This window comes from Elgaria multicarinata, chromosome 1 (assembly GCF_023053635.1).
Source record: "Elgaria multicarinata webbii isolate HBS135686 ecotype San Diego chromosome 1, rElgMul1.1.pri, whole genome shotgun sequence".
In the NCBI taxonomy this organism is placed as follows: domain Eukaryota; kingdom Metazoa; phylum Chordata; class Lepidosauria; order Squamata; family Anguidae; genus Elgaria; species Elgaria multicarinata.
In genome coordinates this window covers 64874356-64889306 of record NC_086171.1, presented here as the reverse complement: position 1 = coordinate 64889306, position 14951 = coordinate 64874356, and the positions used below count along the sequence as shown (strand labels likewise).

At 41.1% G+C, this 14951-nt stretch overlaps 1 protein-coding gene across 1 annotated transcript in view; it reads right to left on the bottom strand.

Annotated features, from left to right (window-relative positions):
* Positions 1-14951, bottom strand: part of GLI3 (GLI family zinc finger 3) — a 258888-nt gene that overhangs the window by 65865 nt on the left and 178072 nt on the right. The window contains exon 7 of the mRNA XM_063129442.1: positions 9827-10028. Coding sequence (XP_062985512.1) covers positions 9827-10028 — 202 coding nt within the window. The remainder of the gene's footprint in view (positions 1-9826; positions 10029-14951) is intronic.

Genomic DNA, 14951 nt, shown 5'->3' with positions numbered 1-14951 from the left:
CAACATCATAAGCAGCAGTGGAAGCAAAAAGACACAGTAGGGAAGAGAGCCACAGTCCTTCTCTCTGTATTTCTTCACTGATGCTCAGCTTCCTGCTGGAATGGCTGGGATTTTTGGAAATTCTCCTAAAAGCTAACAGTATAGATCCCAACTCCACCAGACTCCAGGTTAAACACACTTCAGATTGAACAAAAGAACTGGCTTAGAAAGAAAGAGCATCAATTGGTGAGAGACAGTGAGTAGAAACACTCGCTTAAATGGCAACTTGTGCAAAGCCAACAGGACATCTTAACTAGTGTAGGCCCCTGCCTGAGAACAATTCTCCCCAACAGCTTCTAAAGACCATTTAAAGGAGAAATTACCTGGCTGGGATTAAGGGTCACTTTTACACAAGATGCTATCATCAGGAGGGTTGGGGGCTGCTTTATGATTTGGAAAAAGGTGGGATGGAAGCAAAAAAGATGAGAAGTAATGGTAGGAATTAGGAGGAAGGAAGAGAGAGGGTAAGGATTAAAAAAAACCTGGCAGCCTTTCAGAAATCAGTCAGAGGATGGATGTTCCTTCATACAACAAAACAACCCATAACACAGAAATCTAGCATGTCAGGAAGAAAGTTTTTCAGTATAGGCTGAGTGCAAGAATCTTTTTGTGAAGGAAGATTCCATTATGATACTTTCCACCTGTAAACTGAAGTAATAAAATGAGTTTGGATTTCTTTAAATCCACATGGACCAGCCTTTTCTGAGTCATGCAGACCAGTCCACACACACCCACCCCAGGGATTTGCAAGCAGGAAACTATTGTGTGGATTTGACTGATAACTAAAAATTAGAGAAGGAATGTAGGGCCTAAGAGAGGCTTTGAGTCAATCCAATTTTTAAAGGATGCATGGGTGCCTTACAAAAATATCAGGTCCAAGAAATTTACTATTTGGTTCACCAAAAGCTGTGGTTTCACAACGAACCCCCTCTTGATTACAGTAAACAAATAATATGCCCTCACAAATTTTGAGGTATGAATGCCACAAGCAAACACAAAGCCCTATTTCACATATTACATGTGTTTATGTCCTGTACCCCTTTCTTCCTCCACCACAAAGATGAGCCAAAACGTCCACACAAGTGCCGGACTCTGCAGAAACATTCTTCATACCATTTTTCTCCCACAAAAAGGGAAAAAGAGTTTCAGGGATGGAGTCTCTACTTAACTGGGCATGGAGGCTCTGTCTCATAAGTTATCTTGTGTGTGGTAGAGTGCACTTCAGGCTATTGATTTCAGTGGCCTGAAGCACACTTAATTTTATGTTGGAGTGTGGTCAAGGCCTTTTTCTACATACAGAATAACAGGGAAGATAAATATTTACTCCCTGATTATTTTTTATTTTGGTTTCAGATGTTAACATGTGTTTCTAAAACTCTGCAAGAGGGAGAAAAATACTTATGTCTTTAAAAAGCATGGGGTGCAGAGGGTTGGAGTTGAATCCACAAAGAAGGCTGTTATGCATGCCCTAGTTACATCCAGACTGCACAACTGTAATGTGCTCTATATGGGGCTGCCTTTGAAAACAGTTCCAAAACTTCAGATGGTGCAGAACATGGCCATTTGAGTCCTTGTTGGGGCTAGATGATCAGTTCATATTACTCCAGTTCTGTACCAGCTGGTGCATTTCTGGACCTGGTTCAAAGACCTGGCTTTGTTCTTAAACTGGTTGGGTTTAGTTATTTCAAGCACCGCCTACACCCTTATGAATGTGGCCACACTAAAGATCATCATTGGAGGGACTACTTCCTGGCCCAGCATTAAGACCTGTAAGATTGGTGTGCACTAAATATAGGGCCCTCTCAGTAGTGGCCCCTTCTCTGTGGAACTCCCTCCCAAGAGATATATCTTTGCTGTCATCTGTTGTTTTTGAGAGGGTGCTAGGCCTCTCAATTAAGCCTTTCAATTGAAGGCTTTTATTATAGATTATGCTTTTGCTACTGATTTATTTTAAATGGGTATTTAAATTAATGATTTTTATGAATTTGTTATTGATACAGAATTCTGTGTTTACATTGTAAGCTGCCTTGGGAAGACTACAGACTTTTGCAATGCAGCTAAGAAATGCAATACATAAAATAAGATAAATGGATAAAATTAAAGTATGTTATATTTCTTTTCAATTTTGAAACAGATCTCAGAAGAAACATGCCAGCACAGACTGCCATCTTTCTAAATTTTCCCATGAACTCTGGGCTTCTATGACTGCAACCTTCTCCAACTCTAATCCCCATTCTCTAAAATTCTAAAACTGGAGGTAAAACAGGTCAACAAATTACATTTCAATTACATGAGGGCATCATATTTTATGGAACTGACTTCAAGAAGAAGAAAAGCAGACCTTATAATCAAAACCAAACATTGTGGCTACTTTGTGGCTGTCCTCCTAAGCAGGTCGCTTAGCTGCCGGTCACAGTTGTGGAATTTACCTCAGAACAGCTGTTGCTAAATGTTAAGATATATTTTATTTTGTGAACATTTGTCATGATATTCCACAAGAGATATGCAACCCCCAGTTTTCAGAAGGCTATAAAGGCACCAAAACCCCTTCCATAAAATCAGACTGGATTTTATGGAAGGGGTTGCTTCCCTCAAGTTGAGGAAACTTATGCATGTAAAGTCAGGAGGCTTATCTGCAGGTTTTTACTGGAAAAGAAAACCTCTCTCTGACTCTCATCCCACACCATAGTGAAGTTTGGTAGGCAAGTTTCCCGGATGGATTTCTTTTTCCCTCTGCAATCCCGGCATTTTCATATCCTTTGATGAATATTCACATTTTCATTGGGCTTCTTTGAAAATGTTTCCTTGACAAGTTTTAAGTTATTTAACTCACATTTACTGTATCTTAACATTTAAGTGGCAAGCCACCATTATATAGCTGTAAGTCCTTTTGATTTTAATGGAATTGTAAGTGAGGCACTAAAAAAAAAACCTGCACAATGTAGGCTGGCCATGTGTCCTCTTTTACAAAGGACAGTCCTCTGTTTGAAGGGCTGCCAGAGGACTGTCCTCTTTTTCGAAATCATCCTCTATTTGAAGGGCTGTCCTGTTCAATTTAATGATAAAGAACCATCAGGTGGCACAGCTGGGCCTTGAAATTGTCCATCAGCAGACTGAGCAAGGCACACAGGTCATCTGGTCACAGACTTCCACCCTACGGTGAAACGTACTGCATTTCTCTTTAAATTATAATAATTCTTTCTAAATTTGCATCTATACACATAAATCAGCACATGCAAATTGTATTCAAATTGGTGTATTCTTTTGTCCTCTTTTTGGGCAATACATTTAATCTTTTTTTGGTGATTCATAAGTGGCCATCCTATACACAAGGTATATCCAAGGGCTTGCCTGGGCCATGATAATTTTTGACTTTCCCCCTCCCTTTGAACAAGACTCTCTCTCTCTCTCTCTCTCTCTCTCTCTCTCTCTCTCTCTCACACACACACACACACACACACACACCAGTTTCAAAAAGAAGTTTTCTATATGGCATGGAGGCTGGGGTGGGGCCTGTCACGCACAACTCTGAAGCTACGAGGTACTTTCCTATTATTCTTCAAATACTTGAAACATTGTCACACAGAGGAGGGCCAGGATGCCTTCTCAATCATCCCAGAGTGCAGGACATGGGACAATGGGCTCAAGTTACAGGAAGCTAGATTCCGGCTGGACATCAGAAAAAACTTCCTGACTGTTAGAGCAGTATGACAATGGAAACAATTATCTAGGGATGACATGGGCTCTCCCATGCTAGAGGCATACAAGAGGCAGCTGGACAGCCATCTGTCAGGGACGCTTTAGGGTGGATTCCTGCATTGAGCAGGGGGTTGGACTCAATGGCCTTATAGGCCCCTTTCAGCTCTACTATTCTATGATTCTATGATACTAGGAAAGCTGTGCTCCTTGTGTGCTGACTCGGTTGAACTGCAAAATGTAGCACTGTTTTAACAAGGGAGGTCTGCTATGGAGCTGACAGGAATGGTGTTGATCTGATGTGGAGATGCTTCATGATGCTCATCCAACCCCCATTCAACTTCAGGGGTGCGTTTGATGCAGACACTCTGTAGTCACATGAAACAATGCATTAGAGTTGGATCAGTATCATAAGGTTTTATTTCACTTGTGTTTCTTGCTGAATCCTGGTCTTATAACCTCTAAGGTGGGCATATGATAGCATCAGCCCAGCAGAACTTCTATTTGGATCCATTTTTATCTTTTTGTTTTCCTGAGCCTGGTGCTTTATTTTGGGCAGATGTTAAGTGAGCAGTTTTTTCCTCTCACAAAGATATGCACCAACAAAGTAATTCTGATGTCTGAACATGAATCAAGAAGGATACACAGGTTAAACTAGAGACAGAATTCAGCCCATGAAGTATAGCTTTCAGTATCTGTGGAATCTGAAATCTTCAAGTGAAAAAAAACAATGGGTTGTTATGGCATAATTTAAAGCTTTGCAGAAAGAAAAGGATCTGACGCCAAGAGACATCTGGTTCTTTTTTTGGTACTCTTTAAGTTTTTTAAATGACTACAATAATGTAAGCCAGCCCTTCTGTTTATTTTATATCTTTAATTCCTTATTTCTATCCTAAAAGATGACTAAATATGTAGACTGAGACAGATCTGTTTCAATTTTTGTGTCGAATTTTGCATTATCGTTGAGGGACAGTGTTCTGTTGAAAAAGAAATCACACAAAACGAAATTGTATAGCTCTTACACCCCCAAGACTTAGGAGCCTTTCTAACCTGTGGCTTGTTGACTAACTCAAAGATTTGAGCTTTCAGAAGTCTTAAATGCCAGCTGTTTGGAGGGCCTCTGCACAACTCTGGCTGATGTCCAGGACTTGGGAACACTCAAAAGCACACTTAAAAATGTTTTTTGTAATAGTGAATGCAAAGCAAAACAGATTACTTAGGCTTAGCAATATTTCAACATAAAATGCAAAATATAAAAAGAAGAATCAGGCAAAAGCCCAGAGAGAGTAATCCTAGGCCAACCAGACAACATAGGGGGTGGGGGCATAGGATAAGTCGGTTTCCTGGCTCCGAGCTTGGACAAAGGGTTCCGACCTCCGAACCAGAAAAATGCGTTCTTTGCCCCGTCCCCTAATTGGCCACACAGACAGAACTGCACTGGCTAATTCTCCATACTCTCAAACCAGACAGCAGAGACAGGGAAAAAAGGGTGTTCCCAGGGAAGGGTAGGGGAGGATACCGGGGTGGCTGTGCTATGCCATTTCCTATTGCCATTCCAGCCTCCTTCCCTCCCCCTCTGAGCCACTGCTATTAAACGGGCGAAAATGCCTGTCTTGCGGAAATACAGGATGGCCTGAGTTCAGAGCTGCTGTTCTCCTCCCACCCTTCATTGGATACTCAACTGCCTCCAAGTTCTGGATTGGATCATGCCCTTAGTGATTCTAGCATTCTCGGGCTCATGCAGCATGTATGCATTCTTCTCTGGATCTGCATGTGTGTGTTCACAGACTGCTCAGAATTATAGATTACTCATTTAAGGCAGAAACTGAAAAATATACTGCATAGTATCCTTTTGTGCTCATGTGCTTTTGCAAAGGAGCTCTGGCACTTCAAAAAATAATATGAAATGAGCAAAGAACCATGTGTGGGAAACTGCCCTTATGCATGAGGGAAACTGCTCTTGTTCAAAAAGAACAGAAGAAATAGAGTCACACTATATGTTAAAAAAAGAAAAAAGAAAAATTGCTGCACAGAAATACAGGAGGATGAGCCTGGTAGCCCCACTGAGAGCATCTAGATTAAAATAAATGGGGCAAGGAATAAAACGGACATGGTAGTTGGAATCTACCAACATGGTACCACTGACCACCTGATCAAGGAGAAGACGAGGATGAAACTTTTGAAAAGTAACTTGCCAATGTTTGCCAAGGAGGTGTGATGTAGTAGTAATGGTGGACTCCAATTATCCCAATATCTGTTGGGAGACAAATTCTGCCAAATGTGGCCCCTTCAAGAAATTCCTGGCGTGTGTGGCTGATAACCTTTTCCTACAGAAAGTAGAGGAAGGAACTAGGGGATCAGCTATCTTTGACTTGATTCTGACCAATAGAGATGACTTGGTGGATAAAGTGGTAGTTACAGAAACTCAGGGGGAAAGTGACCATTTCATAACTTGAGTTCTTGATTTTAAAGGAAGCAAAAGCTGAGTGTAGCCAAACACGTACTCTGGATTTTAGGAAAGCCGATTTTAATAAACTCAGAACTATGATAAGTAATGGCCCATGGCAAGTGACACTAATGAGAAAAGTAGTCCAAGATGGGTGGAAGTTTCTAAAAAATAAAAGTTTAAAGGCACAGTTACAAACAATTCCAGCCAGGGAAAAAGGTAGAAGACAAAAGAAGAAAACCATGTGGCTCCACAAAAAGCTTAGAAATGACCTGGGGGGGGGGGGGGAAGACACATACAGGAAGTGCAAGGAAGGCCAGGCTACAAAAGAAGAGTATATACATATCATAGACAGCCATCTGTCAGGCATGTTTTAAGATGCATTCCAGCATTGAGCAGGGAGTTGGACTTGATGGCCTTATAGGCCCCTTCCAGCTCAACTATTCTATGGTTATCTAATGTTCCAAAAGGAATGATCAACTAATTTCTCTGAATAAAGTGAGTCTTTCTACAAGTAAATCGCAGCCAATTTTCCTCTTGCAAAACTTCGGTCTAGGGAAGGAAAGCTGACTTTAGGTAACCAAACTGATTTTACTTTGCTTGCATCCAATTCTTTCAGCCTTGGTTGTTCCAGTTCTTCCTCCTGCTGTTTAAACTTGCCTCAACCTCTTGGGCCCCAACTGCTTAATCTCTTTCCAACTTTGTTTAGCTTAATCTCAGCCAAGCCACAAGGTGAAAGTAACTAAATATTGCAAAAATCTGTTTGTAATTAACAAGACCTTGTTAATTTTATGTTTCTGCTCAGGTAGCCTGTGCAAATGAGGAACAGAGGAGGTCAGATATTGGAGGAAAAGGAAAACTCCTGTGCTTTCAAACTCTGAACCAAACCTCTTGAGGACATTTTACTTCACAGAATACAATGTTGCCAATTTCTGTCATGTTTGGGGTTTCTTGAAGAAAAAAGGTTATGCGGGCTTCTGCAGTTCCCTCCCTGCAAAGGCAGGCATGACATTAAAAGAGGACTCACAGTGAGTTCCTTAGGCACAGTGTAAGCCTGGCTTCCTCCCAGACTCATAATTGAAATGACAGACCTGCACACCAGCGAACTGGACGCTGGTTAGCCATCAGTCTTTCTCCTCTCTCGAACTTTAGGAGGCTTGTCTACTCTTGCTTTAATGCCGTGTGTATTCATTTGAATACCCATTTGTAAATGAGAATTTAAATGCTCATTAATTTAGATGATGATGATGATGATAAGCAAACCAGAAACAATTTAACTGCTCTGGAGACCAGGAAGGAAGGTAGCTTTGTGACATCACAGCACCAGCCAATCAGTGCTGTACATAACCAGCTTCTGCTGCAAACATGCAGATATGGTATTTTCAGAGCTAAATCCTAGAGAAGGAGGGTACGTTTGAAATAGCTGCAGTGAGCGTAGTTCCAATCTGGCCACATTACTGTAAAAATGTAATATGTATCTTCACCCTAAGAGTGACTTTGGATGTTACTCAAAAAAGTTGACAGGACATCTGTGATTTGTGCAAAATGGGTGAAGGGGGAATTTGGGCATCCCCCTTGCACTGGATTAATAACCTAATGGATTATCTTCAGGAGAAACCAGCTCCTATGCAGGGAACCCTTGCACTGAGATACATGTGTGTCCTAATTGCATAGAAATCGCCATTCCACTTCTCAGACAGGAAGCATGAACATGCATAAATCATTTGCACATCATCTGTCAGAGTTTCTGTGGATCCAAATCTGTCCTATAGGATAAGTTTGAAATTATTTGTTTAAACAAATCAGTAAATATGAATAATCCAACACTTATGAAGATTATGCAAAAAGACTGCAACTTCACAACATTAAATGAGCACTAAATGCCATTATCTAGATTAATGTTAACAAGAGATGGTTATGGAATCCACCTTAACCAAATTCTGCAGTTCCATATTTCCAGGACAGTTTCCAAACTGGAACCATATGTGGCAGAAAATGAAACCGCTAAAATGTTGGAAATATTTTCCCCCACAACTGTTTTTATTTTCTCTCATCTGTGAAATGGTTCAATGGTGAACTGGTGGCACAGTAATAGCAATTTAAATATGAAATATGCAGTGATAGCCAGGAGTTTTGGCAAGGGTGCCATAATTCAAGTCCAGGGTTTGCGAGGATGACAATACAACTCCTCCAGAAGAAGATGTGCAGCTCTCTAGTCTACTGAGTTGGGGGGAAAGCAGTAGAAGCAAGGAAAAAGGAAAGAATAGAGACTTGATTGGGCCTCCTGTTTCTGCCCAGGTGTGCCACAAACCATCTCTGCCAATAGTGCATCCAAGTCATAATGGGTATCACCAATACCTTCCAGTTGCACTAAAGGGAACTTTTCCTTGTCTATTCATAGTGCTATGTCACATTTTATGTCAATGAGCCAATCATTAAACAGTAAGGCTGCTAATTTTCATCAGTTTAATTAATGTGTTTACATGCCAAGGGCATAGTTGGTTAGGTTTCCTGGTACATAGCTGTAGTGGATAATGTAAAATAAAATACTGATGGCCTTTCCTTCTAACAAGGAATGGTGACTTTTATAAGTTCTCACACTTCCATTATTGCAAAAAGGTACCTACATTGAGCCTTTGGGATATGTAAACTGTATTTAAACTCTATCAATTACTTAATTATCCAATAAACAGACAATTAAGCAACTAAAGCATTCTTTAGGGTGCAATTCTATGCATGTTTAGACAGAAAAAAAAATCTACAACTCCCAGCTTTCCCAGCATGACTGGCTACCGAATGCTGGCAGTTGTAGGACTTTTTTTCTGTCTCAGCTTGCATAGGATTCCACCCGTAATTGATTAAGACTCCTTACAATCAGTCAAAAAGAAAGAAAGAAGATGAAGAAGCAAGGAAGTAGTGCAATAGGTGACTGGGTGTGTTTTTCAGATCAGGCCCATGAGAAAGCTTCTAAATCCAGCAGCCTTATATTTCTCTAAAGCTGCTATCCCCTAAGTACAAAAGAATGGAGTCAGTCAATGAAATTGAATACTGGGAGATTCAGGACAGACTTCTGCACAAAACACATAAATTATGGGATTTGATTTCATAGGACATTATGACAGCCACTAACTTAGATGGCTTTAAAAGAAGATTGAACAAATTCATGAACAATAAGCCTATCAATGCCTACTAGTCATTAAGGCCACAATATTATAATAAGGGTTTGTCTAAGTTGGCTAATCAATGGAGGTGAAACAGAGCCAATGCTTCTGTTAACCATAAGTTTTGGCAATGCCCTACAGTTTGCATCTTTTGGGAAGGAGGTTATTATATGATTAAACTTTGCATATTCTCTAAAAGTTCCATAAAGTTTAGCATTTTCTCCTAAAGTTGTGCCCAATGCATGCCTTTCTTTGCTGGACTTTTGTTTCTAGCTGAAAAGGTGTACTATACTAAATGAGTCTCAGAAGTGGGCATTGAAACATTCAAACATTCCTTAGGAAGGAATTCTAATTTAATTTCCTGATTACAGGTGCTGTCCTGTGGACCAAAGGTTATAACTAGCAGTGAATCAAAGCATTTGGTGTTTCACTCTTATAAGATTTGTACACACCCAAGAACCCTGTTATTTTTCCAGCCCCTTACCTTATTGCACTTGCAGATAAATGGCCGTAGGAGCCACTTGCTGAAGAACTGCTACGGGAATTGTTGAGAATTGTGACCAAGGAGTTTGGAGATGTCCGGATCATGGTCTGAAGGTCAAAGCTATGATCAGACAGAGGTGATAGGGACAGTGTTCGCTTTCGGCTCGGTCTTGTTGGCAGCCTCGGACTTGGAAACCTGGTGCCTGTTATGTAAACAAAAACAATTATCTACCCAAGTGCCCGGCCCTCTTTATTTATTACTACTGGCAATGGATATAAAGAGTCGCCACAACTGTACGACATGCTGTTGACAAGCCCACTCTTTCCACTTATGATCTACTGGCTACGATTGAGGAAAATTAGGAAGAAAAATTTATCTTTCCATTGCTTACCTCAGGGGAGCTCTGTTTATTAATGTGCAAGCAAAATGATAAATGGCTAAACAAAAGGAAAAGACTTTTATGTGTTATCCCTCTCATTTCTGGTGATTTATGAATCTGATGGCTGCTTAGACATTCACATCATTAATTCACTAGAAGCACAGAGACGGAGTGGTTCAAATCGGAGCTACCGGCGAACCCAAAGCCCTACCACATTAATGAAAAGAGCAAACAAGGGCTTCTAACACACAACATGGAAATCGAGACCCTATTTTTCTTTTGTTCATAATTTCTATTTGGAAAATCTGCAACTGAGACAAGTAGAAATAAAATAATGCCCATTTGAAAATATTTATGGTATTTATATGTCACCTGTCCTCCCTGGAGCTCAGAGCTTTTAAAACTTCTCACCAATCCTGTGAGGTAGGTTAGGCTGAGAGACAGTGATTTAACCCAATACTCTAAATGTTATTCTCACCATATTATGTAAGCAGCTCTTTCACTCTTTAGTCATACAGGCAGCAGTAAGATTTTATTACAAATTTCACACATGCTCCTGGGTAGTTCTGTCTGGACATATGGAGATGTTTTGCTTTTTAAAAAATCAAAGGTTCGAAGCTTTCAGAGAACCAACTCTAGAATCCCCTTTCAGCTAAGAAATGCTACCAGTAAAGATCATAATCCAGCCAAAGTTAAGCACGTTGGGTTCAGTCGGAAAAATTTAAGTGCTTGCTTAGCCTTCCACTGAAATCCATGGGAGTGTGATTAACTTTGGTTGATGTGCTCAAAGTGGCATATCTGTTCCAACAAACATCCAGGCAATCCTTTTCAACCTAATGATTAAAGACCATAATGTTCAATGTCTACTCCCCCCACCCTCTTTGTTACTACTCTGCTTCTTACATCAAGAAAAGAAGAAGAACCCTACTGGATAAAACTCATAATCCACCCAGACCAGTATGCAGTCCCTAATAATGGCTGAACCATGAAGCTTGCAAACAATAAGTATAAACAGGGGATGGCACTAATAAAGTACCAAGTCTCCGGATCTCTTCCTGCTGTGCATTATAGCTCAAAGTCTTATATTTGGTATTTGAATCCTTGCTTTACTGCTTCTATCAGTACATGATCTGATCTCTAGTTACGTTCCCATCTGTGCTTCATTTTGGAACTCTCTTTGGCTATAACCCCACAGATAAGACTGCCAATAAGAGTGTCAGTTATCTTTGGCATCTGGCTTGTGGTTCTCTTCTCCCTTCTTCTACATCTGCGTAACCAGCACGCACCCATGTTGTTCCAATCTCGCTCCGGATACCGCGTCGACGAGTCAGCATTTAAAAGTGAACGTAAAGATTTTTTTGTTTTGTTTCTCAAGCTCCTTATAATTTGACCTTTTTCATCTCTCTTTTATGGGCCTGCCAGTTACTGTGTGGCTGTCTGCTACTTCATTCAACGCAATGCTTTGATACTTGAGAATGGTGATGTCTTTTGCTTGCCGTGGAGTGAAAGCAGTTATCAAAGCTTACAAGAAAAGGCTATTCAATTAAGGATGCAAAGAATGATCCATGCAGAAGTGACAAAATCAGAAGCTATGCTTAAATAGTTTCTTTCTAATTACACAACAAAGCAAGGAAGATATCAGCTCCTGGCTCTCTATCATCATGCAGTAGCAACCAGCACCATTCCTCTCTGAGATGGTGCCTGCCGCCCAGTGGCACAGTACGATGATGCTCGATCACTTTTGATCCTATTCTATTGAAGGTCATTTCCACAAGTGACACTAAGGCCTCAATCCTATACATATTACCTGGGAGGTGTCCTTTCTCCCTCTTCCATATGGTCTGAAGCCCTGAACAGAAGCACCCATTTTAGACCCCACATTATATTACTAGCAAGACGCCCTCCAAATGTTGGGAAGGCATATAAAAATGTGGCTAAATGAAGGAGCTGTGGGTAAGTGAGTGGATCAGCCCTATATTACTGAGCCAGGTGGTTTTCTCTCCACTTCTCTCTCCCTTGGTCTCTGTATCCATCTATCTCTGTCCTTTCAGACCCTTCAAATGACTGCCTCATCTGCCCACTTATCTCAGCCCTGTACCTTCCCCCCTTCCTTTTCTTATTTAGCCTTAGCCCATCCCTCTACTCACATTAGAAAGAGTAAGAATGTACAAACATATGTGGCTGAGTAGGTTAATGCTAACCAACATTTTGGTTCGGCGGGTTGTATCCAACACTGCCAATGGAATGGAAACCTCTGGCAGAACGGATTTCCCCCGCACCCCCCAAATCTGCTGAGAAGGGTTGAAGGACCCTCTGGAGCAGATCTGGAGGCATGGAGGAGGGAGGAGAGCAAGGGGAAGTTTCGTGGCAGAAGCAGAAGTCCACTTGAGCGATGCAGGATGTAATCGTATGTCCTCATCTGGCTTTGCCCTATGTTTGATTCTCTTTACATCCATTTTTTTTACTGTTGTCACCTTTCTCTTGCAGATGTCTTGTGTCTTTTTTACCGTCCTGCTACAGTAGGAGCTGTAATGGCTGCTGCTTTTTCCTGACAGTTAAAGCTCAGTATTATTCAGAATGTTGCTAAGAAGGAAGCGGATAGTGGACGCTGACTGCAATACTGGCTGGTGATGTGGCAAATTCAATGCATTCTTTAATGATATCTTGTTCCTTTTTGGTGTTTCCAAGGTGGTGGGACATCGGAGGGGAGGGGCTTTTCTCTGATAAATTGCACAGATTTCCCAAACACAGTTACCACGTTCCTGCCCCTCATAGGCTTCTTTCCCGACCGCACAATTGAAGTGGCTCAGAAGCAATATAGTGGACAGACATATTTAGTTACAGGCATCTGGAACGTTATTAAAAATGAATACATAATCATCATCATTATTTTATGTACCTCAATCAGCAAAAAGAGACAAGTCCCTGCCATGAAGACTTTACAATCCTATGAAGCATTTCCGTAACTAAAAGGGAACTTTGAGCAGAAGGTGTCCAAAAGTTTGTCTCAGGGCAAAAAGAGACATTACTTTGAAGATGTAGATGCTAGCTATGACGTTCTTTCAATTTTGCTCTAGATTAGACACAGGGGTCCCAATCTGGATTGGGACCTTAATGTAGGGGTGGGGGACTTTAACCCGTTTCCCCCAACTATGGATCTGATCCGGATCACAGCCTTGGCACTAACAATTCGTACTGCAAAAAGGATCATTATGATCCATAGAAATTTGCGATGGGTCACTATTTTGCAATAGAAGTTGCAGGTGGGGAAATGCTCTGGTCCGGATCAGGTCCTTTGCCCCCTTCGCTCAGGTCCTAATCCAGATCAGGGGCCCTAGACCTGCTCTACAGTAAAAATGTAAGAAAGACATACCTAGACCTATATCCCTAAAGTAACATCTGTGTTGGCCGTCAGAGTAATTTGGAAATGGTCATTAAAGGGGGGGGGGGAATCAAATGTCATTTTTCATGAGTGAGTGAAGCAGAAAGCACCTGACTTTTAACACAGTACAACACTGATTGTAGCACTCAGCTATGAAATGCAAGCATGGGCATTGTTGTTGTTGTTGTTGTTCTCAGCATCTTAATCTTGGCTTCCTGCTAATTGTTTTGTTTTTCGTTTTCTCATCTAAAATTCTGACAAAGAAGAAAGGGGTTTCTTTAGCATGATGAATGGTTAGGACATTCAGATTCCCACTTAATGACAATTAATTTACTGTACACCCATGCAAGTTAAGATAGTTTTAATTAGTTTTTACAAAGTAAAAGGGTAGCTTCATCCTCTATTTAGATAAAAGCAGTATTGCCTGACTAAACAAATTCTCATCAAATAGAGAAGGTGAGGCTATGTGACCTCCCTACGATTCACTCCTAGTTTAAATTCCCTATTTAGAGTTTAAAAACAAGTAAATTTGCATAATACCGCTCCACATGTGTGTGCGTTCTAAATACAGGAAACCGTCCTTAATTGAAAAGTTGCCACTGTAATGAAGCTCAGATGTGTGTGATCACAGCTTAAGAAAACCCCACGTAGACGTCTCTGTTCAGTTCAGCAGCAGGACAGGGAGGGAGAGAGAGAGAGAGCACAGTCCTTCCCACCAGCTTCCCTGGCCCAAGTGTCCCCTGGCCCAAGTGTCCCCTGGCCCTTTCTCTGTCCAGACTCTATCAATGCCTAGTCATTGTGCAGCATAGCAAAAAGAGAGGAGAACAGGGAAACAAAGCACTTTACACTTGCCTGCCTGGCCAATTTCCACCACTGGACCCTCCAGCAGCAGCTAGCCACTCTACTGAAGAAGGGGGCAGAAACAGTGATGCCCCTTCCACTGGCCTGCTTTCATGTATGGATATATATATATATATATATATATATATATATATATATATATATATTTCTTTTGTTGCTCACCTTGATTTATATGTATGTGCATTGCCAAGCCAGTAGTAAGAAGTGCTCTTTGACAGTATATTTTGTATGATCTCTACAGGAACTTGAAATTGTACACCCACAGATGCTGGAAACGTGGAAGCCAAAGGACAGCCCTCCCTTACGCAGGCTTTTTGAACATGTCCCAAGCGCCCTGGATGTGCCAAAGATCCACCTGCTACGCTTTTAAGAAATAAGGCATTTGTACTTCCGTAACATGTTAACTTGAGGTTGGTACATTAGCATCGTTCTACAGGCGCAATAAATGCCTGTTTATTATAACAGAGAAGGACTGAGCAGGAATCAATGAAACAAATGAAGGA